Source organism: Pseudochaenichthys georgianus, chromosome 9, assembly GCF_902827115.2.
Source record: "Pseudochaenichthys georgianus chromosome 9, fPseGeo1.2, whole genome shotgun sequence".
Taxonomy (NCBI): Eukaryota; Metazoa; Chordata; class Actinopteri; order Perciformes; family Channichthyidae; genus Pseudochaenichthys; species Pseudochaenichthys georgianus.
The window spans coordinates 3,137,964-3,162,843 of NC_047511.1; the positions used below are offsets into that span (position 1 = coordinate 3,137,964).

General features: G+C 43.5%; 1 protein-coding gene across 2 annotated transcripts in view; it reads right to left on the reverse strand.

Annotated features, from left to right (window-relative positions):
• Window positions 1–20,105: 20,105 nt before the first annotated feature.
• Window positions 20,106–24,880, reverse strand: part of nudt18 (nudix (nucleoside diphosphate linked moiety X)-type motif 18) — a 29,253-nt gene continuing 24,478 nt past the window's right edge. For both annotated transcript variants that reach the window (XM_034091589.2, XM_034091590.2), the window contains exons 4-6: window positions 24,092–24,215; window positions 23,428–23,552; window positions 20,106–20,842 (exon numbers count right to left, since the gene is read on the reverse strand). In XM_034091589.2, coding sequence (XP_033947480.1) covers window positions 20,460–20,842; window positions 23,428–23,552; window positions 24,092–24,215 — 632 coding nt within the window. In that variant the 3' untranslated portion in view covers window positions 20,106–20,459. The remainder of the gene's footprint in view (window positions 20,843–23,427; window positions 23,553–24,091; window positions 24,216–24,880) is intronic.

A 24,880-nucleotide genomic window follows, 5' to 3' on the forward strand; every position in this document is an offset into this window, starting at 1 on the left:
AATTCAATCGAAACCGACTTCTGGCCTATCAGAGCCAAGCGGCGAACTCCGGGGCAGTGCCGTGAAGCCCAATGCTGCAAACTGAGTAGGCGATGGATGCAGATGGGAGCAGACCCTATGTAGACCCTATGTTAAAATGTCCAACTTCACATCAGAAAATGAACATGTTTCTAGCCTGGATCCACAAAAACATATTCTCTATATAGTTAGATTCCCCCTTCATGACAACGGGACTGCTGCTCCTAGCTCCTCTGTGTCTCTGCTAGCTCCGTTAGCTCCATTAGCTCCGTGATGCTACAGGGGCTCAGCTCAACCGGAGAACATTACTTGAACTCGGCCGTGTTTGTTGTGTTGGTTCCTGATGGACTATTCGTCATGCAAATATAGGATTTATCTGTGGTTAGAACAGACCGTCCATGAATGCAGTTTCTTCGGGAAGTCAACCCTGCATACTTTATGTTATGTTACTGGTGTTTTTATTAAGCTAACGTTAATGAATGTTTAGAGTTGGGTTAGCATTTGAGCAATCGGTAGCTACATCTGTGCTAACGATGCAATAATCCAAGTTAAAAGGTAATAGAGAAGTGTAAAACATTAAGTGGGATAGCATAAAATAGACTAGCTAACGTCAACGTATTGTTGAAGAGAGGCTTAGTGTATATTAAATTAACCTCACAATAAAATGTGTGTATCTTTTAAATATGAAAGTCACATTTCAAGATGGTCCAGAAATAACGCTCACTTAGATATTGTAATAGAGAGGTGAAGTCCCTCCCTTTCCGGTGGACCTCCACGGGACCTTATTTTGGAAAGAGTATGTATTGAAGTCAATGGCGAGAGAAAGATTATCTTTTGATCCCGTTTGAATTGTGCCACAAATTACACATTGATGTTTGTCAATTTAAAAGATAATTTTGCAAGTCAAAAAAATAAAAATGTGTCGCAAAACTGTGAAGTAACACTTTTTTTGTGTGAAACCGCTCAATGAACTACAACTCCCGTCTCACACCACACACCAAGACGGCCGTCACGTTAGCACATTTCACTTATTTCTTTCACAATGAGGCGAAAAGTATTAAAAGAGGTGAAAATCACTACAAGTCTGGGCATGTTGAGAACTGTAAAGGGGAGTTAGTCGGTTCCGTAAGAGCCAGCATGCGGGACCGGGATTCTGGGATGTGTTGTCTTTCTAGTTGCGTATTTTTCATAGTCTTATATTTCAACAGTTTTACGACAAACTGTGACTTTTTTGACATGGAAATTATTTGTTAAGATTGACATCCTATATGTAATTCGTAATTCAAATGGGATCGAAAGATAAGTTTTCTCTCTCCATTGACTTCAATGTATACTTTTTCCAAAATAAGGTCCCATGGAGGTCCCCGGAAGGGGAGGGACTTCGCCTCTCTCTGGCGTTCACATGAAAGGGGCGGGGTTAGCAACATTTGACCAATCACAAACATGGACAAGCGTACTGACAGCGCAGTGTCATACTTCCTGAATGAAAATAAAACTATAATATTAGACAAATATGAAGAAGTTAAACTTTAAATATCCATGACTTAAACACTTTATCAAGGATAAAAGCCACATAGTTGCATCTGCAAGGTGAATACAGCTGGTAACAGAACAAGTGTTTGAATGCGTGCATTAACAGGTTTATGATATCACTGCCTAAGACACGAGTGGATCTAACTTTAATTACATTTGACCAGTGGCGAGCTGTAACTTTTATACCTAGGCCCTCTGACCCCCCCCACCTTCCCTCGAAAAAAAAAGAAAGAAAAAGGAAATGCTATTTTAAATACAATTAAATCAAGTTATCTTGGTAAAACTAATGAAAAATATTACTACAAAATATTTTTTCTTTAAATATAGGCCTATAAAAAAAAATCTTTTGTAGAATATCTTATGCCATCAGAGAGGGCCTAGAGGGCCCTGACGGCTCGCCAGTGCATTGGACTGAGTGTTTCGTGAACTTAATGTGTTGCTTAGAATAATACTTCTGCATACAGTGTGTGACAATGTAAGTGTTACACGGCTCAAGAAGCTGACTCAGACAAGGAAATATATGATACATTATGATGTGATATGATGTGATATGAATGATAATGGGACACATCGAAGTCTGCACTCACAGTGCCGCGGACTCTACGTAATGTTACTTTGATCTGGTTACTTATGTCGTGACAGATATTTAAGTAAGCTTTCTTAACGCTAATGTTATAATAGTCAGATTGCTCTGAAGATGGAGGTGATATTCTATTCATTTTCACGTTCACAGTCAGTTGATTTTTGCCGGCCGTCTTTCCTGCAACGGCAGTTTTTCTGTATTTCCTTTATCCTGTATGACTTGATAGCTTTAAACTCTGCACACTGAGCTCTGATTGGTCAGCAGGCGGTGCTTTCACTGAGTTGATCTCTTATCCTGGAACCAAACCTGCTCCGGAGCAGACTTGTCTGCAGACTCGTCAAAGCATTAATTCATGGTTTTTACTAACCGGTATCAGTATGTTGTTACTTCGGCATCATTTTGAAACGTGTATTACAATTAAATCACGGTAAAATATGTTCATTTTGTTATAGTTGTAGCCCCCTAGCCAGCGCGTCTTATTTGAATGATGCAAGTAAACACAGCTGACAGCCGCGGTGAAACTCGAGCATTTAGAGCGATGCGATAAGAGCCATTAGAGCGAAGCGAATATTCGCATCGCGTCCGGTGTGAACGCAGCATTAAAGAAGAGCTGATTCTGGGTCCTTAAAAGAGGAGGGGGAGCTTATGCCTGCTCAGAATTCTACCGAGATACTCAGCTAAATGCTGTCTAGATGAAACGCCATATCATGTTAAAAAAAAACAGTCTCACGGCTGTAAGGTTTCAGCGTTAGAGTCTGTGAGCTTATTGTTTTGTGTTTATTCTGGTGGCCTTGCAGTTTTATTTTGATGTTGACTCTGTCCTCTCGTTTCAGGTGTCATCACTTCCTGTGGTGGTGTGTCACTTGTCAGCTTGATTGTGATCTCCTGTTCTGGATTGTTTGCACCTGTGCCTCATTAACTGTTGTGTATATGTAGCCCTGTTTTTCTGTTGTCTTTTGTCGGTTCGTCTTGTCTCAACACTAAGTCCATGTCTGTATTTCCTCGTGTAACTTTGAGCAAACCTAGTAGAGCCTAGTGAACTTTTGAGTGTCCTAGTAGATCCTAGATACCTTTGTACTTTGAGAAGTCTTTTTTATATTAAAAGATAGTTCTGAAGTCAAGAAGGAATCGTGCGTCTGAGTTCTTGTGAGTCCACCGTGTCAGAACGAACCGACCAAACAAGATGGACTCAGCCGATTCCACCGTGTTAAAGACGGCTTTGCAGGCGCAAGGAACACGCATGCATCACCATGAGGAACAGCTGACAACAATGAACCAGGGGGTTCAGGACTTAAATGCCCGTCAGCAACACTTCCAGTCAACAGTGACAACGGAAATAAATCACCTGGCGGAAAAGATGCGTGACATACTTACGCACCTCGAGGCACGTCCTGCTGTTCCTGCGGCAGAGTTTTCCGGTCCAGCGGAGGTCGGGTTTGCTGTTCAAATACCCATGCCATCGTCTTCACTCTGCCTCGCTTCACCGGAGAAGTTCTCCGGGGATTCTGTAAACTGTCGTCCATTCCTGATACAGTGCGATCTCCATTTCAAACATCAGCCCGCAGCATTTCCCACAGATCAAGCTAAGGTAGCTTTCATAGTATCTCACTTGACGGGAAGAGCAGGAGCCTGGGCAACAGCAGAATGGGCCCGAGACTCGCCTGTTTGCCAGTCGTTAAGGGTATTCATGGATTCTATGAAAGACATTTTTGACCAGACAGCACCCGGGAGAGAGTCAGCGAGAGCCCTGGTGAACATCAAACAACGGCAGAGGAGAGTGGCGGATTACGCGATTGAATTCCGGACCCTGGCAGCGGAGAGTGGATGGAACTCAGCGGCTCTTTTTGATGCGTTTCTGCATGGATTAGCGGATCCCATAAAGGATCAGTTAGCTCCATTAGAGTTGCCTGTAGAATTGGACTCGCTCATCGCCATGGCTATCCGGGTGGACCAACGTCTAGCAGAGAGACGTCGGGAGAAAACAGCTTTCATTCCACTGTCCGGACGGGAGGGAACACTACGGTTGGCGGAGTAATACCCGGACTTCGTCTCCAGAGCGACCAGCGCCCCCTAGCGCCGCGGAGGAACAGATGCAGCTCGGAAGAGCCAAACTCACTCCGGAGGAACGTCAGCGCCGCCTACGGGAGCGGCTGTGTTTCTACTGCGGCCAGCAGGGTCATGTTCTGGCAGCCTGTCGGGCAAAAGATCAGGCTCATCAGCGGGAAGAGGGACGCTGGTGAGCCGAGTGACTTCTTTCAACCCTTCCTCGAGAAGACTGACTCAGGTACAAATGAAACTGAATGATACAACTGTGACTCAGGATGCATTAATTGATTCTGGGGCTGATGAGAGCTTGTTAGACTGGGAGCTGGCTAAAGAGTTGAACTTAAACATTGTCCTTTTAGATCAGCCATTAGAGGCTAGCGCGTTGGATGGCCGCCTGTTATGTACAGTTACTCATCGCACGGAACCCATAGAAATTGTCATAGATCAGGAGCACCGTGAGCGTATTAGCTTTCATTTATTTAACTCAGCTCAACAGCCTCTCATTTTGGGTTACCCGTGGCTTGTTAAACATAACCCTCACATGGACTGGCTTACAGGAAAGGTTAAGGGGTGGGGGAGTGAGTGCTCTCGTTCATGTTTAGCCTCTCATACAGTTTTGAGTGGACCGCACAGATCTGGGAACTTTAAACAGGCGTCAGATAGGGACATTGTCACTTCTTCTAAACATTCTGACTTTCCTGACTTATCCAAAGTGCCAGAGTGTTACCTTGACATTAAGGAGGTGTTTAACAAGACACGAGCTACTTCCTTGCCTCCCCATAGACCGTATGATTGCCCCATAGACCTTCTCTCGGGCTCTACTATCCCCAAAGGACGGTTGTATTCTCTCTCTGGTCCTGAAAGGGAGGCCATGGAAGAGTATATCGGATCATCACTCAAAGCTGGCTTGATTCGTCCATCATCATCCCCAGCAGCAGCAGGTTTCTTTTTTGTAGGGAAAAAGGACGGTTCATTAAGGCCCTGTATTGATTACAGTCCGCTAAATCAGATCACAGTTAAGAACAGATATCCCCTTCCACTCATCTCTACGGCATTCGATCTGTTACAGGGAGCCAAGATATTCACCAAGCTTGACTTAAGGAATGCGTATCATCTTGTGCGCATCCGGGAGGGGGATGAGTGGAAAACGGGTTTCAATACACCTACGGGACATTATGAATATTTGGTAATGCCTTTTGGACTTTGCAATGCACCTGCTGTTTTCCAAGCCCTCATTAATGATGTGTTACGAGATTTCCTGAATGTTTTCTGTTTTGTGTATCTCGATGATATTCTCATCTTTTCCCCAGATAAGAAAACTCATGTTAACCATGTTCACCTTGTTCTTCAGAGACTCCTGGCTAACCATTTGTTTGTAAAGGCCGAAAAATGCAAGTTTCATGTGAACTCTGTGGCATTTTTGGGCTTTGTGATTTCCCCTAACAAGGTGGAAATGGACCCAGCTAAGGTCAGTGACGTGGCTAATTGGCCCACGCCAGACTCTAGAAAGAAAGTTCAGCAATTCCTGGGGTTTGCTAACTTTTACAGACGGTTCATACGCAATTTCAGTGCTATTGCCTCTCCTCTCCATGCCCTTACCTCTCCCCATGTTCAGTTTGTGTGGAATCCACAGGCAGAGAAATCTTTCCTGGAACTGAAGAGGAGGTTCACCACAGCTCCCATCCTGACGGTACCTGATCGCCACCGACAGTTTGTGGTGGAAGTGGACGCCTCCAACGACGGCGTTGGAGCTATACTGTCCCAGATATCAGCGGAGGACAACAAGCTTCATCCATGTGCATATCTCTCCCGTAAGCTATCTTCTGCTGAGAGGAATTACGACGTGGGAAATCGGGAACTGTTGGCGGTGAAGATTGCTTTGGAGGAGTGGCGGCACTGGTTGGAGGGAGCGGAGCAGGATTTCCTGGTCTGGACGGATCACAAAAACCTGCAATACATCAGGAAGGTCAAACGTCTGAACTCTAGGCAGGCCAGATGGGCTTTGTTCTTTAACAGATTTAGGTTCACTCTGTCATATCGACCTGGTTCGCAGAATGGAAAGCCTGATGCACTCTCCAGGATGTTTGATCCTGAGCCAGTCCCCAAGAGTCCAGATCCCATTCTACGGCCAGACCGAGTGATAGGGAGGGTGACCTGGCCCATTTAAGCCAAGGTCAAACAGGCAAACGTTGGAAATCCTGTCCCAAGAGGGTGTCCTCAGAATCGCTTGTTTGTGCCGGAGCAACTTCGATCTCAAGTTGTTCATTGGGCCCATACGTCTGTACTTACCTGTCATCCTGGAAACAAAAGGACCCTGTTCATGGTGAGACACAGATTCTGGTGGCCGGGGATGTGGAAGGATGTTGCAGAATATGTGGCGGCATGTCCTGTGTGCGCCAGGAACAAAACTTCTCGGCAAGCTGCGGCAGGTCTTCTCCAACCTCTGCCCATTCCCAACAGACCATGGTCTCACATTGCGTTGGATTTTGTGACGGGATTACCAACATCGGCAGGTAATACCACCATACTCACTGTGATTGATCGTTTTTCTAAAATGGCACACTTTGTCGCCATGCCCAAGTTACCTAATGCCAAAGAAACAGCAGAGGCCATGTTGTCCCATGTGTTCAGGATCCATGGTTTCCCCAGTGATGTCGTTTCAGACCGAGGCCCACAGTTCGTGTCACGTTTTTGGAAGGAGTTTTGTCACCTAATCCAAGCCACTGTTAGTCTGACCTCCGGATACCACCCACAGTCGAATGGACAAGCGGAGAGGATGAATCAGGATTTGGAGACCTGTTTGAGAAGTCTAGCGTCCGAGAAACCTACCACCTGGAGTAAGAATCTGATTTGGGTGGAGTATGCGCACAACACTTTACCCACATCAGCCACTGGTATCTCCCCGTTTCAATGTGTCCATGGATACCAACCTCCATTGTTTCCGGAGCTCGAGAAGGAGGTCACCGTACCATCAGCCCATGCTCTGGTTCGCCGCTGCCGTCGGGTCTGGGCGGGAGTTCGCCATATGTTGCAGAGGAGTGCCGTTCGCATGAAGGTATTGGCTGACCGGAAACGACGTCCAGCCCCCAAGTACCAGGCCGGACAACGAGTGTGGCTATCTACCAAGGATCTTCCTCTCCATGTCGCCTCCAGGAAGCTGGCTCCCCGGTTCGTTGGTCCTTTTCCCATAGCCAAAGTGATTAACCCTGTTGCTGTCCGTTTATGTCTTCCAAAGTCCATCAAGGTCCACCCCACGTTTCATGTCAGCAAGTTGAAACCAGTCAAAGAGAGCAGACTGGTCCCCGCCTCCACGCCCCCTCCACCTCCCCGGATTGTCGACGGGGGTCAAGTATACACTGTGGACAAAATACTGTCTGAAAGGAAGAGGGGCAGAGGTAGACAGTTCCTGGTCGACTGGGTAGGGTACGGATTAGAGGAGAGGTGCTGGATCCCAGGCAGCTTCATTGTGGACAAGACCCTTATATCTGACTTTGATAGAGAACAGTCTCAGGCTTCAGGGACGTCTGGAGCCGTCCGTAAGAGGGGGGGTACTGTAAGGTTTCAGCGTTAGAGTCTGTGAGCTTATTGTTTTGTGTTTATTTGCAGTTTTATTTTGATGTTGACTCTGTCCTCTCGTTTCAGGTGTCATCACTTCCTGTGGTGGTGTGTCACTTGTCAGCTTGATAGTGATCTCCTGTTCTGGATTGTTTGCACCTGTGCCTCATTAACTGTTGTGTATATGTAGCCCTGTTTTTCTGTTGTCTTTTGTCGGTTCGTCTTGTCTCAACACTAAGTCCATGTCTGTATTTCCTCGTGTAACTTTGAGCAAACCTAGTAGAGCCTAGTGAACTTTTGAGTGTCCTAGTAGATCCTAGATACCTTTGTACTTTGAGAAGTCTTTTTTATATTAAAAGATAGTTCTGAAGTCAAGAAGGAATCGTGCGTCTGAGTTCTTGTGAGTCCACCGTGTCAACGGCATTTCGTGTTATAGTCACAACATTTAATCTATTGATTCGTGTTCACCAACACGATTTCCCACTTTTTTTTTGTGTCACAGAACGATTTTAAAAAGCAATGTATTTCTATTGGTAGTATGTTTCGTGCCTGCAACACGTCTTTTTTGCTATTCCACCAATGAATATTCTAGCATTTAACATTGGAACAAATGTGATTTATGTAATGCGGGTCAAGACCATAGACTGTATATATAAATGGACGTAGTGTCCGTGACGTCACCCATAGGATTCTGCAGAGTTGCCGAGAAGCCCTTAGTAGGCGGAGTCGGCCACTAACGGCTCGACTGTGACGTCAGAGTCTAATCCCGCCTGCTCCAAATAAGGGCAAAGAGGCGGAGCCGAGGCGGTACCTGCTGCCTCCGAACTGGAAGTAAACAGAGCTAGCTCAGGCTAAGAAGCTAAGCTAACATGAAATACATGCATACCAAGTTACTGCTAACAGTGTAGTTCCCCTATATAAACATTACATTCATAATCAAATGAGACAATCTGCAAGAGAATTAGCTATATTTTGTTATTCTTAATGCTTGTCATTCACACGTTAAGAAAAGACGGACTCCACCGCCCGGACCTAACGGAGCCGCAGTGAGCTAGCTCCGGGACGTCGGCTGGAGCTAGCCCCCTGCGGCTCCGTTAGCTCCGGCGGCCACCACTGGGATAATTGGGTCCCCTATTAACATTTGCTCCCGTTTAGCATTATGGGCGCCATAGACTATAAAAGTCTTACCCAAGGCTGAATCATAAACTAAAATGTATATGTATGTATAAAGGGTTACGTCCTTAGCTGGCTAATAAGTATCAAGCTAAGCTACCAAGCACACAAACACCTGCGAACGGGGTTAACATGTATAATATTATAATTTTAGACTTCTTGGAAGTTCTGTTAGTACATTCAAGCGCACAGCACAACATTTTAATTGTCTGGTATTTGTAACAATATTCCCTAAAAGGCACAATCACCACGAACACGGCTAAAGGGTCAAGTACAGTAACTACAACTAACTAACGTTGTAGCCTCTATGGTTGTAGCCTAGCTAGCAGAGTGGACAAGTTGCTGTTAGCTGACAGTGAGGCATGTACGTGTCCATCATATGTCCTTGGGCAAGACACTTCACCTGAACTTGCTCCTGTGGGTATTGTCCACAGTGACCATTGCATGTATATACAAAAAAAATAAAATGTATATGTGTAATGTGTATCTGTAAAGCGCTTTGAGCACTGGAAAAGCGCTATAATAAATGCAAGGAATTATTATTATTATTATCAAAGTGACCACGCCCTAATTTATGCAAAAAGATTTAAGGCTTAATATTAATTAAACAGATGAGTTGAGAAAAAATTCACCCCCCACACAGTAGTCATGAAGGGGGAATCTAACTATACAGAGAATATGGTTTTTTGAACCACGATGTAAACATGTTTATTTCTGCTGTAAAGTTGGGCATTTTAACATGGGGTCTATGGAAATTGCTCCCTTCTGCAGCCTGCTCCTACTGGCCACTAGATGAACTGCAGTGTGTGGCACTTCCGTATTGGCGTCCCGGCTCTTCCCCAGAGTTTGCCGCTTGGTCAAGACAAACCATTAAAGTCATTAAATAATTGTTGAGATTAGGCATATTTCAATGGCAAAAAAAAAATAAAGATATAAAAAGTAGTGATGTTACGTATTGCGCCGAGGCTTCGGAGCGTGTGTCGAGTAATCCCCGAAGCTTTTTGTGAAGCATGTATCGAGGCTTGTATCGTTTTGGGCCAGTGACGTCATCGATGACAAACGAAGCCTCGCTGCCTGACGATACCACGTGACTGCTTCAGGAAGCGATTCAGATCGGTTGAACCGTTGAACCACAACGCTCATAATACCCATGGATCTATAATAAGAACCATATTACCGCTCCTGTACCCGGGCCCTGTGACACGATGGAATTAAGAGAGCTCAGACCCTCACTCATATAGAGGTCGGAACATGTCATAAGTATAAATAGATACAAGCATAAATACATGTAGGAATAAAAACATGAATAAATAAATGAATAAATACTGGAATAAATATGCTGCAGTGTTTTCAGTGAGATTCAGTGTGTGTGCTGTGGCTCAGCTGGAAAGCAGTTGACTCATGACTGCAGGGTCCCTGGTTCAACGACTGAGCAATACATATTTTTTGTTGTTTATAAAAGCTACAGCTAAATGAGATAATGTAGTTAACAAATGTATTCTTTGATATGGTTTAGCCTTTCTCGGGCAACAACATGGTTAAGTTTATGAATATTATTAAGGAATACAAATCCCTCTTTGCAATGTTTACCAGCCTCCTTAGGCTTTTCAATCACAATCAATCAACTGGAATAAATACAATAGTGTTAACATGAACATATGATTTCATGTTCGTTGCTTAGAGTTATTCTAAGGCTTTACTCAATGGGAACTCGGTATGAGATAGAGCACACTGTTGAGATGTCCAATCTGCCTGTTTTACACACTTTGACCAACAGGGGGGTTTGTGTTCAAATGAAGCCCATGATGAAGCCTCATGAGATGAACCCTTTTGCGAACCAATTGGCTGGAAAGCTTCAAAGCTTCATAAGGCTTCATCTCCATCCATCTTCTCCCGCTTATCCGTGGTCGGGTCGCGGGGGTAGCAGTTCCAGCAGAGAGCCCCAAACTTTCTTTTCCCTGGCGACATCAACCAGCTCTGACTGGGGGGTCCCAAGGCGCTCCCAGGCCAGCGAAGAGATATAATCCCTCCACCTGGTCCTAGGTCTACCCCTTGGTCTCTTCCCAGCTGGACGTGCCTGGAACACCTCCCTAGGGAGGCGCCCAGGTGGCATCCTATCTAGGTGCCCGAACCACCTCAACTGGCTCATTTCGACGCGAAGGAGGAGCGGCTCAACTCCGAGTCCCTCCCGGATGACCGAACTTCTCACCTTATCCCTAAGGGAGACACCAGCCACCCTGCGGAGAAAACCCATCTCGACCGCTTGTATCCGCGATCTCGTTCTTTCGGTCATGACCCATCCTTCATGACCATAGGTGAGGGTAGGAACGAACATGGCCCGGTAGACAGAGAGCTTCGCCTTCTGGCTCAGCTCCCTTTTCGTCACAACGGTGCGGTAAAGCGACTGCAGTACCGCTCCCGCTGCTCCGATTCTCCGGCCCATCTCACGCTCCATTGTTCCCTCACTCGAGAACAAGACCCCGAGATACTTGAACTCCTTAGAGTAAGGACTCATTCCCTACTTGGAGTGGACAGTCCATCGGTTTCCTGCTGAGAACCATGGCCTCAGATTTGGAGGTGCTGATCCTCATCCCAGCCGTTTTTTATTTTTATTATTCAAATGTTTATTGATTTTCCACATAACAAACAGCAGCACTCAACATTAAAAAATACAACACACACAGAAAGTATACAAAATATCAATTGACATCCAGAAGAGATACAAAATATGTATATAGAAAATAAACATAAACATAAATTATTAAATAAAAAACGTTGCGATAGATCCCCGGGTAGTGTGCTTTAGCTGCTCAAGTTTAAGATGGGACATTACTTCCTCTACCCAGCGCTTATGAGACGGCGGTGCAGCCTTCTTCCAACTAAAGAGTATCAGACGTCTAGCAAGTAGAGTAGAGAATGCCACAGCCTCAGCCTGATCAGTTGTTATTCGTGTCTCCTGTTTGACCACGCCAAATAATGCAGTCAATGGGTTTGCATCCACAGCCGTGTTACACATGTACGAAAAGGTTTTAAATATACCAGTCCAAAAAGGGGCCAGTTTTGGACAGAGCCAAAACACGTGACTTACAGTGGGGCAAAAAAGTATTTAGTCAGCCACCAATTGTGCAAGTTCTCCTACTTAAAAAGATGAGAGAGGCCTGTAATGTTCATCCTGGTACACTTCAACTATGAGAGACAGAATGGGGGGAAAGAATCCAGGAAATCACATTGTAGGATTTTTAATGAATTAATTGGTAAATTCCTCGGTAAAATAAGTATTTGGTCACCTACAAACAAACACGATGTCTGGCTCTCACAGACCTGTAACGTCTTCTTTAAGAGCCTCCTCTGTCCTCCACTCGTTAACTGTATTAATGGCACCTGTTTGAACTCGTTATCAGTATAAAAGACACCTGTCCACAACCTCAAACAGTCACACTCCAAACTCCACTATGGTCAAGACCAAAGAGCTGTCAAAGGACACCAGAAACAAAATTGTAGACCTGCACCAGGCTGGGAAGACTGAATCTGCAATAGGTAAGCAGCTTGGTGTGAACACACTACGCCGCCAGGGACTCAAATCCTGCCGTGCCAGACGTGTCCCCCTGCTTAAGCCAGTACATGTCCAGGCCCGTCTGAAGTTTGCTAGAGAGCATTTAGATAATCCAGAAGAGGATTGGGAGAATGTCATATGGTCAGATGAAACCAAAATAGAACTTTTTGGTAAAAACTCAACTAGACGTGTTTGGAGGAGAAAGAATGCTGAGTTGCATCCAAAGAACACCTACTGTGAAACATGGGGGTGGAAACATCAAGCTTTGGGGCTGTTTTTCTGCAAAGGGACCAGGACGACTGATCCGTGTAAAGGAAAGAATGAATGGGGCCATGTATCGTGAGATTTTGAGTGACAACCTCCTTCCATCAGCAAGGGCATTGAAGATGAAACGTGGCTGGGTCTTTCAGCATGACAATGATCCCAAACACACCTCCCGGGCAACGAAGGAGTGATTTTCTGGATTTTTTTTTTCTTATTCTGTCTCTCATAATTGAGTTATATCTAGGATGAAAATTACAGGCCTCTCTCATCTTTTTAAGTGGGAGAACTTGCACAATTGGTGGCTGACTAAATACTTGTTTGCCCCACTGTAGGCTGGCCGGGTCCCGACTGCACCTGATGCAGTTTACTTGCAGATAGATGTAACCTATGCAAAACCTTAAATTGTAGCAGGACATGTCTAATGCACATTGAGGATGAGTGGACAAATTGAATTGCTGCCTGCCAAATAGTATCTGATATAGTTATTCCCAGCTCTTCCTCCCATTGCCTCATTAAGTGATTAAGCGACGGAGCGGTGACCCTCTGAATATTGTCATATAATACAGACACCAGACCCCTGTCACAGGGATCCATATTTAAACAGTCATCAATCCAGGTACTCTGTGGGGCTGCTAGAGAGAAGTGGGTCCTGACATAACTACGTATCTGCAAATATCTGAAGAAAAATGACTGTGGGATATTGAAATCATTTTTTAACTGTTCAAAAGAAATAAAGTGTCCATTTTTAAAAATATCTTTAACACACCTAATCCCTCTCCCATGCCACAACCGAAAAGATGGATCAGTGAGAGATGGAGACAAATTTACATTTGCCAGAATTGGGGAAGCATTAAGTGCCTGTTTGTGTTTGAAATGAATTCTAAACTGAGTCCATATCTTTAGAGAGCCTTGGATGACTGGGTTATTCGTCCAGTAGTTTTTACTCAAGGGTAGTGGAGCGCAAATTAAAGAGCAAAGTGACACTGGATTACTTGAATGCTGCTCCATTAGACCAAACTGTCACATCAACCCGAAACATCAGCTTGTGGATGTTGCCAGCCCAATAATAATACAAATAATTGGGTAAGGACAAATCACCCTCCCCCTTTGGCCTTTCCAAATACTCTTTCCTAATTCGAGGTACAGCTTTATTCCAAATAAAAGTGGAAGTGCATTTATTTAATTCCCTAAAGACGGATTTAGGGATGAAGATTGGGATTGCCTGAAACAGAAATAAGAACCTGGGCATGATCGTCATTTGAACAGAATGAACCCTGCCAGCCAGTGACAGGGGGAGAGTCGACCATCTCTCCGTGTCCAGTTTAGCCTTACCAAGCACTGTTTTCAAATGATTGTCCATCAGACCTTTGTATTTGTACGTGACACAGACACCTAGGTATGTAAAGCTGTCCTCACACACAGAGAAAGTGAAGTTCTGAAATGACATTTGACGTGCTTTATCATTTATGGGGAATAGAACACTTTTTCTCAGGTTCAATTTGCCAAACTCAGCGATAAGTTCCAAGGCAATAGGTATAGTAGCATGGGGATCCGAAAGAAAAAGAAGATGATCATCCGCATAGAGCAACCATTTATGCAATTCTCCCCCCCTTTGCACTTCAATTAGACTAGCGGTCTCTCTTAACAGTATTGCCAGGGCCTGATGCTTTTCCAGGCTTCATTTTATTTAATTGCGTTGTCAATCTCTGTTAAAGTTATATTTCTCTCCAGTCCAGATTTGTCTGATTCATCCAAGGAGGGCATATCAATTTGACTAAAGAAGTCATCTACTAATTCCTTGCTACTTGCCCCCGAGGTGTGCAGATTCTCATAGAAAGACTGGAACTGGGCATTAATGTTTTTTGGTCTGTGACAATATTACCTTCCTCATCTTTTATTAGAGATATAAAACCTGCTGTTGCTGACTGTTTAAGTTGATGGCACAAAAGCTTGCTGACACGCTCCCCATGTTCGTAGAAATTAAAGCGTGATTTTAAGTGAAGATCTACAGCGTCCCCATTGGACAGAGAATCAAATTCTGTCTGGGGCGAAATTCTCTCCGAAGGCGATATTGAATGTAATCGGTCAATCACTTTAATCCTATCACTCAATTCTGTAGCTCGTTTGAATTTCCTTTTAGTTTCACCAGTGTTATAAGATATCACTTGCCCCCTTACATATGCCTTCATGGTTTCCCTTAAGGCCCTGACACACCAACCCGATTTTGGGAGTCAGAGGCCGTCAGAGGCTGTCGGGCATTCGCGGCACCGTAGTCAGGTTGGTGTGTCCCGCACCGTCGACCGTGACACGCCTTATTTGGACTGCCAGACCCGATGCATGGCCGATTCAACATGTTGAATCGGCCATGCATCGGGTCTGGCAGTCGGACCAAATAATCACTCTGATTGGCTGTTCAGCTAGCAAATCAGTGCATGAGAAGCGAAGCGGAAGTGAGGGACATAAAAAAACGATTTAAGAAGGCACACACAGACTGCTATTCATTTTCATCTCATCATGGCGATCTGGAATGATGCAAACGAAGACCTGCTCATCACCTTGATCCAGGAGAGGCCAGCTCTGTATGATATTACAGAGAAAAGATACTCTTCTTCTTCTCTGTCTTCCGGTTGTTGCCTCTTTTGAATGACGAATACACACTACCGCCGCCTGCTGGTAAGGAGAGTTATTGCCACTCATGCACTGAAGTCGGTGCGGTGTGTTCCCGTGCGACACATGGCCAAAACGCAGGAGAACACGGCCAGGCAACAGCCGACTTCAGCGTCGGCTAGTCCTCTGGTGACTGCTTGGTGTGTCAGGGCCTTTAGTGTGAAATAACTTATCTCTGGGGACTCATTGGTTTCGAGAAAGAAATCTATTTTTGTGTTTATAAAGTCAACGTTTTTTTCCGCAAGCAGTCCAGGATTAAGGCGCCATACGCGTAGGCGGAGTGTATTTTCCGGAAAACAGAGCTTCAAAAGTACTGGGCAATGGTCTGATATGACTATACTGTTGTATTCCACCTGTGACGTTATGGGCAATAGTTTTTGGTCTATTAAAAAACAATCAATTCTAGAGTAGGTTTGATGTACTTGGGAGAAAAAATAGAACTGTCAATCACTCCGTAGGCTTGAAGGAATGTATTTATGCAGCTTGCTGATTTATTAGGTGTGGTGACCTTACTGCCAGAACGATCTAGTAGAGTCTAGGACACAATATAGGTCCCCCCTAATATTAATTCATGTGAGTCTAGGCCTGGCAACAGTGAGAAAAGATTCCTGAAGAAATCAACGTCATCCCAATTTGGGGCATACACATTCGCAGCACTACTGGCTTATTGAACAGTTTACCTTGAATAATTATGTAACGACCATTTTTGTCCCTTATAGATTTTGACTCTTCAAACTGCACATCTCTGTGCAGGAGAATAGCGACCCCCCTGCTCTTGCTATTCAAATCGGAGTGGAAAACCTGTGTAAATCCTGCTCTTTGAAGCATTAGCTGGTCTTTATTTAATAAATGAGTTTCCTGTAAATATGCTATTTCAGTTTTTAATTTGTTTAGATGAGAAAACACCTTGCTTCGCTTAACCGGGTGATTCAATCCCAAAATCCTCTGACATTCCAACTCACCACCGTGGTGTCTGCCCTGCCTGTCATGTCCAAGAAACTTATAGTGAACGTTTATTCTTTATGTTAGTTGTGTCATGTCCCTTTGCCCTGTGCTTTATGTTTATTCCCTTAATTAATTCTCCCTCTCATTTCAGGCCTCCACGCTCCCCGCCCCCTTCTGTCTCCTGCGTCCTTGATTGTTTTCCCCGCCCTGATTGTTTCCACCTGTGTCCCCTTTACCTGTGTATTGTGTTAGCTCCCTCCTGTTCATTGTCAGTTTGTTGTCTCTCTATGACCTACGTTCCTGCTTACTTCACGGACTTCTCACGGATCTATGTTATCGATCACTGTTCTAGTTTTCCTCGAAAGAGTGTTTTTGTTTTCCTTGTTTTCATTACTGTGCAAATCCCAGTAAAGTCTTTATTTTGAAACACTATCCGAGTCTGAGTTTGAGTCGTGCAATTGAGTTCATGCCTCAGAGTTCACTCCTTGACACTGCCTATACCTTTATCTACAGACGCCATCGATATGATCCTTCAATTTATGATACTGCATAGGGGAGTCCCTGAGCTTGGTAAAAGGGTTGTAGCGAAAGAACAAAAACAAACAAAAACAAAAAAAAAGGGTGGGAAGGGGAGGATGAGCACTTGTACACATACATTTTCACAAACATAAAACACAATGACAACATGACAAACGTTATGCTTGTCTCCCGCATGGAGACTGCTTGCACTTCCAGTACACCTCTTCTCCTAAACTGCTTACCATGAGAACTGAACAATTAACCCAATATAGCTCCTTCTCTTCAGCTGACCAGGCAATGCTGAATATAGCGACATCCTAGTTTGAAATATCAGCTAGGTAATGTAACAGCCCTGAACATGTTATGGCTCAATAAAATAAAACGTTAATGTCCCATATGGTTACACAATGATATTATTGTCCGTGACGTGGCTTGGTAGCACCAAATTGTTTCCAAGCAAGAACAATAAAGAAAAAAGAAACGTTATCAAATGGGAAATCCTGAGAATTCTAGATATGGAGAAAGAAAATATTTCCCAAACATAACCACATATATTGTCCGGCCGAGTTGGTTCTCGTCTCCATCTACAGCATATGGAGCTGGAATGTGTGCCCTTGGCCAATACTCACCAACATGTCCATTCTGAAGCCTTGCACCACCTTGTTAAAAACGAACTCCTTTGCCAGTTTTGGATTGCTGAAACTTGCCTCTTGGCCCCGCGATGTTGTGATCATCAGTATGGCAGGGTATTTCAGGCCGTAGCGCACTCCCTCACAGCTCCACAGCAGCCCTCTCACCTCGGTAAAGGCTGCCCGCTGTTTACTCACCGCCTGAGTAAAGTCCGGCAGAAGCCGGATCTGGTCACCGTCGGGGGTCGTCACTGATTTCATCTCTATTGCTTTCTTTAGCAGCGATTATTTTTCGGAGAGATAGTGGAATTTCCCAATAAAAGCCCGCAGTGGGAGCCTGTCTTGTGTCGCTCTGCTGCGGAGAGCGCAGTGCGCCCGGTCCAGGGTCGGGGGCTTGTCGAGACCAAGGGAAACTTTTAGCATATCAGCCACAAACTGAGATGGATGCTTCCCATGCTCCCGTCCTTCCTTCACTCCTATAATGCGGATATTACAGCGACGTGATCTTGCCTCCAAATCCTCGCAACGGTCCCTCAGTGTCGCCAGTTCTTTTTTCATATCAGTAATATCTGATGTCATGCAGGTGATTGAGTCCGAGTGGTTGCTAACCTCAGCCTCCAGCTCAGATACTCGGCCCTCAGTTACTTCAATTCTTTTGTTGACTTGTTCCACCACACTTCGTAATTCCGTCCAAATCTGGGTAGTCTGCATTTTGAGTTCCGTCGACAGGGCTATCGCCTTTTCTTCAATTTTCGCCACCAGGTCCTGTTTAAGAGACGCAATAGCGTTAAGTACCACGTGTTGGTCGTTGATGTCTGCGTCGTCTGCCAGGTTAGCATTAGCGCTAGCCTCCGCCGCCGGCTCCAACTTGTTGTTTCCCTGGCGATTTTTCGGCATATTTACTCAGCAATCGTCTGGCTATAACTTGTGTATCAAGTCGCTTGGAGTCAGTTCAAGTGGTTTTAAAAGAGCAATATTCTGACATTAGTCGTTCTCATGAGGAGCTCAACAAAACTCCGTCTCTACACGCTGCCCTCACCGGAAGTCTCATACAATCCATTATTGACGGTGCTATGTTGCCTAACATTGTCAATTTAAAATAAAACATTTATGAAGAAATGTGCACCAGGAGACATTACTGGTTTGACAGTCAGACACTGACTCATTACTTTCAGCTGGTGATAGGAAACATTAGGTTAAACACCTGTTGTAGCACGGGCGGCAAACCACAGCAGCAGTCAACAACCGCAGCTGAACCATAGTGGCATATCATAAGTAACATTACACTGGAGGAGACTGTAAAACTGAACAGGTCGTGCTTGCATTTGTTACGGGTCCCAACAGCTTGGGTACCACAGCAACAATACATTATATCTGTAGAAAACAGAAAAGTGCAGCAGCAAGAATTAGACAAAGGATCCGGTTGATCGTCTGGATTGCTTCTGAGGAGGGGGCGGAAGTGTCCCCCCTAAAATAACCCAGATGTCACCGCTCACCTGCCAAAGGCCTTGGCACTACTTACTCGTACTGCTTCTCAAACAGTACAGATAAACCATAACATTATATGAATGTCATCAAAATAAAAACAGATAATGTTGAGCTTTTCAAAACAATAAATTCACTGTTTAGTAAAAATAAATAAAAGTAAATACACAAATAATTGTACAATCTTTGGGGTGTACCACACATTCAATCTGGCTTTGAACACTAACAAACTGAAATGTTGACTCAAATTAAATGTATTATGTCAACAAATGTCAGTTAGCAGTATTAGGTTAGGAAAGCAATAATATTAAGTTTAAATAAAAAATATTAGGATAACTTAATATTATTGCTCTCAACTAACCTACTACAGTTATGTTATTACATTACATTACATTGCATTTAGCTGACAATAAGTGCATTCGACCAACAAGATATAAACTTGAAGAGAAGAAAACTGATCCTTAAGTGGTTCGCAAGATGAAGCAACAGTGGAACCAGCAAGGAACTAGAACAGAATTAATCTCAGTGGAAAAGGGGTCTTAATGAATGATACAGTGATAAGATATAACCAGAGGTGAGAGAAGTACTCAGATCTTGTACTTGAGTGAAAGTAGAGTGTAGGAATACTCTGTTACGTAAGTAAAAGTCCTGCATTGTTACATGTTACTCATGGAAAAGTACAAAAGAACTCGCATCAAAATATAGTGAAAGACAGTAAAAGTAGTCGTTGTGCAGATTGGTCCATTTCAGAATAATATATATGATGTGTTTTATAATGATTGATCATGAAAGTGTTCTCAAAGCTGGTGAAGGTGCAGCTAGTCTGAATGGCTTTGTAGACTGCAGGGTAGCTGGTGAAGGTGCAGCTAGTCTGAAGTACTTTGTAGACTGCAGGGTAGCTGGTGAAGGTGCAGCTAGTCTGAAGTACTTTGTAGACTGCAGGGTAGCTGGTGAAGGTGCAGCTAGTCTGAAGTACTTTGTAGACTGCAGGGTAGCTGGTGAAGGTGCAGCTAGTCTGAAGTACTTTGTAGACTGCAGGGTAGCTGGTGAAGGTGCAGCTAGTCTGAAGTACTTTGTAGACTGCAGGGTAGCTGGTGAAGGTGCAGCTAGTCTGAAGTACTTTGTAGACTGCAGGGTAGCTGGTGAAGGTGCAGCTAGTCTGAAGTACTTTGTAGACTGCAGGGTAGCTGGTGGAGGTGCAGCTAGTCTGAAGTACTTTGTAGACTGCAGGGTAGCTGGTGGATTTACTCCAGGTGGAACTAAAGTCTGATTCAACACTTGATTAGATTTCACATCATTCATCTGTAAAGTAACTGAAGGTTTTAAATAAATGTAGTGGAATAAAAGTACACCATTTACCTCTGAATTGTAGTGGAGTAGAAGTACAAAGTAAACTAACATGGAAATACTGAAGTAAAGTATCTCAAAATTGTTCTTAAGTACTTGAATACATTTACTTAGTTACTTTACACCTCTGGGTAGAACGTGCTCAGTACATGCTGTGGAGAGGTAAGATGGAGGTGTTTTTGATCTTTTCCAGCAGTTTCTCTCTCAGTGTCTGTTTGTGGACTTCATGCCAGAGGTATCGAGGGTTTTCTACGGGTGGAGGCTGCAGCATCCCCGTTGACTCCACCTTCTCGCCGTCCTGGTTGCGCTGGACGCGGTCGGGCACCAGCACCACCAGCGTGTTGAAGCACACGCCGTCCGTCCTGCCCTGCTGCTGGCCACTGTGCTGCAGGCTAAAGACGCCCAGAGTGTTGACGTCATGGTCGTAGTACGCCGTCGGCAGCGCCTCCTGCACCACCATGTTGGCCGCCCACGTCACAGCGTGGGTCTTCACTGCAGCAGCCGAGGGGAGGTGGAGCCCGGGGGCTGAGAGAGAAGGGGGGTGGGTTAGTTATCGGGATTGGAATTTGAAAGCAAATTAATATTCGAATATTCGACCCCCAAAAAAACGGTTAACAGCATTTACGAATCCTATACTTTTTTTTTTTATGTTTAAAAAAAAAAGAAGGTTTTAATAATAAATACATTTTCGTTTGTTGTGTAGGACTCTCCGTTAGAGTGGAACGTTACACATGTTTTTTTTTCTTTGATATTTTTCTTTGATATTTAAAATGGCACTGTCGTATACATTTAATTAATACATTTGATAATGTGTAATCAATTTAGGCACCCCTCCCATAAAAAAATCGAATATTCGATTAATCATTCCCATTCCTAGTTAGTTCATGGAGATTCAGATACAAACACAGAGACACATGGAGGAGGTTTGTGTCTCATTTAGTATGAACATCTATTTCAACAATATCAATTAATTTCTCACATATGTTGATGTAATCTGAATTAAATTGAAAAATAATACATGCAATCCAATTCGATTTTTCATATTCACGACCATATAAAAATAAAATAAAAAAGGTTTTAAAGTCATTGAAAGTCATACCCTGATGTTCAGTGAACAATATCAAAATTCAAATTTTTAAAATGTGAATGTAACATTAACAGTGTGACCAAGTTTCCATTTGTGCATGGACACAAATACATTTAAAAATATGCAGCTTTTTCCTTAAAAACACTGTACAGAAAATGTCTGTAGCCTCACTAAGCTATTTTTGTGTTAAAAGGAAAATGAAAATCTGTTATGGGTAGTGTTCCTCTTATCAAGGAAGAGTTTCCAGTTAGGCTTCCATACATATAATCATGATTTACATTGAACAACTGGGAAACTTACCTATCCAACATGGCACATAGAAATATGAAAAACTAAGCAAAGGTAACACCGGCGCCAGAAATATTGGAGTAGGCGTGTGTCCAAGACAAGAAGGACAGTTGACCAGAGGATTTGGTGTATGTATTTTGGATTTAGAGCCAAATTTAGTAGTGGTGCAGGAATTAGTCCTATAACTCGGAAATTAGTTAGCATTTTGGAACTTCCTGTTCGCTCATCTTTAAGTCACAATTTGATGTATGTGAATTTGGTTAGATGCCTGTTAGTAAATACCCCACTGATGAATGTTTGAAGCTTCTATGTGTCATAAAAACGGCTAAAAATGCTAAACTGGACTACTAAACATAATCATGCTGAATATGAGCTGCCTTTAGCTTAGCGCTGGTGACATGAAGTCATGTGACCGTGATGTAATTCCTTTATAGTCTAATGTTAGCTTTTTACTTCTCGTGATTCTTTTACGCTTCAGAAATAATAAAGTGTTCTTTTCTCCCCGGGTCATCACTATTGGATCATTTAATGAAGATAACGGCAAACTTCTGAAATAACTCTGATTTGGGAAACAGTTTGTAAAGTGTTAATGCAAATACTCAATTATAATGCCCCTATGTGTGGTTTTGTTTTCTATCTGTTATTTATCTGAAGCAAGTGAAATGGGAAGAGACAGATTTGTTGTTATATAAATATTAGGGCTGTCAAGTTAACGCGTTAACGCAAAAAACAAACAAATTAACGCCACTAATTATTTTAACGCGATTAACGCATGTGTATTTTTTGTCCTCGGCCGCCCCGTAGTTTCAGAGCGCATCGAGTTTAAAATACCATCTACAAGCTGATGCAGACAGCCCCGCTCCTGCCGCCGCTTGCGGCAGACCACACTTCCACGCTCACCGTCAGGCACTGACTGGCCATCGGGAGGACCGGGAGGGTGTGTGTATGTGTGGCCCGAGCGAGCGAGAGACAGAGAACGTGCACACCTTACGTGTATTGTTGTTGTTAGCATCTGGTGCTTGCTAGCTGCGCTAACGGATATAAGGAGCTGTTTCAATGAAAACAGAGGAGCGACATTTCGCCGACAACTGCGCCGAGCACTTGACTTTATGCAGGAAGCCAGACAGCGGGACATTGTAGGAGAAGTCAGCACACTCAGCTCGGATAGTGCGCAACATGATTGCAGCGTCCAGGCAGCTCCCGTTCGAGCATATGCCGTGAGTTGCACATAGCTCCAACGATCCATCACAGTGTCTCTCCACACACACACACACACACACACACACACACACGCACATGCACACGCACACGCACGCGCACACACTGTATTGTATGAGAGAGGTTCCAGGTGTCCACTCATATATAAGAGTATTAAAAACTTAAAATATCCCTCTAGCTCTAAGGTACATTTAGAACAGATAAAAAATGTGCGATTAATTTGCGATTAATCGCGATTAACTATTTTAATCGACTGACAGCCCTAATAAATATGAATGGCAGATAAAGCTTTAATGAAGAACTACAGGAAGGTAGAGCAACAAACAAAGGACAAATCCTTGTAGTAGAAAACTTCTTGATGGGAAAACCAACATATTCATTGAGATTACAACAATTGTATTTAGTTTTTCTAAGCCGAAAAAGATTTAAGTGAAATACTTTTTGACTTTTCAGGAGTTAGCCAGGCAAATCAATCAAACATCTGAAGTGAGTTAGTTTCTGATCAGCAGCCAGGTACCTTTGATCAGCAGGAGCCAGATCTTGTCCGCAGCGTTGGTGAAAACCAGGATGAGTTTCTGCACAATGTGACGGCAGCTCAGGTCTAACGGTAGTGTGACAGGATGCCAGGGTTCCTGACAGTACCTGAAAGCAGCACAGCAGACAATTTGTCATATCTAACTGGAGAGTCATGGTCATGTCTTGTCTTGTATACCTCACCCATTTTTTCCATCTATCGTCAAGAATAATAACTTGATTTCAAATTATGATGATTTCTTTTTGAATATATATTTTTTATTTACAATATTTGTTCCACCAACAGTTTATTAAGTTCTCTTCTTTTAACCAACTTCCTGTAATTTGATACATTTTTGACTATTTTTGTTACTGGAAACTGTTTTGATGCAGGGTTGATTTCCCCCCATTCATTTACTTAAAAAGCTTTATCAAAACAAAACTGATACTAAATCAAAAACCACAAAAGATATCAAAAATAGCATGCATGCTGTAATTTTAAGAAAACATTTCCTTATATGTTTTGTAGGACATAATGTAAAAATGTGTAAGTTTTGTAGAAAAGGACAGCGAGAGTCTTCTCTAAAGATATATCTGAGTTTAATCGTAACGTGTTTAGGACATCTTTAGCTTTTCTTAGCAAAGAGACTCAGAGTTTAATGTTGTACTTGAGCCCGCAGTCGATGATGCGGATGATGTCTCGTCCTCTCAGAGGGAGGACAGCCTTTCTGTCCCACCAGCCGGCCTGAAGAGACTCCTGATCTGCTTCTAAAAGAGTCTTTAGACTTCCACCTGACACACAGAATCACAAACAAGTTGTTACACATCTAAAGAAAAACACCTTAAGCTATCTACACCGTAATATATTCCTATAATAAATCTTAAGTAAGTCCTATTCTGTGACATGTCTCCATGCTTTAATGTTCAAAAAGCTCTTTATTTTTCTCATACTGCCTGTGCTGCAGCACCTCTTTTCACCCTCTGTCTGAAACCAGAGCCCAGTCTGCTCTGATTGGTTAGCTGGTAGGCTCTGTTATGATTGGTGAACAACTTAGCGATGTCCTGCCCCTTACAATTTGTTGGAGTGCTAGCCAATAGAAGCGCCAGCGTTACATAGCGATATCAATAGTTTCAGGAAGTAAACAAATGAGTCCGATAGAGGTGTTTCAGGCGGGGGGGGAGTGTTTGGGAGAGAATCTCCCTCTGGAGTGAACAAAGGGATTTTAGCCTTTGCAGACAATTTACATGCACTAAAACCTAGATAACACACTACAGGAAAGGGAAAATCACAAAAAGCATATACGGCCTCTTAAAGTTCAGAGACACAACACTTTTATAATTTTCTAATCATAAATCTATCAATTAGATTTATGATTCGAAAATGATAAAAGTAGGGTAGACATGTGGATATTATCCGGCTGAACAAAACGTGCATTTATCAAACAGGTTCGTTTTCC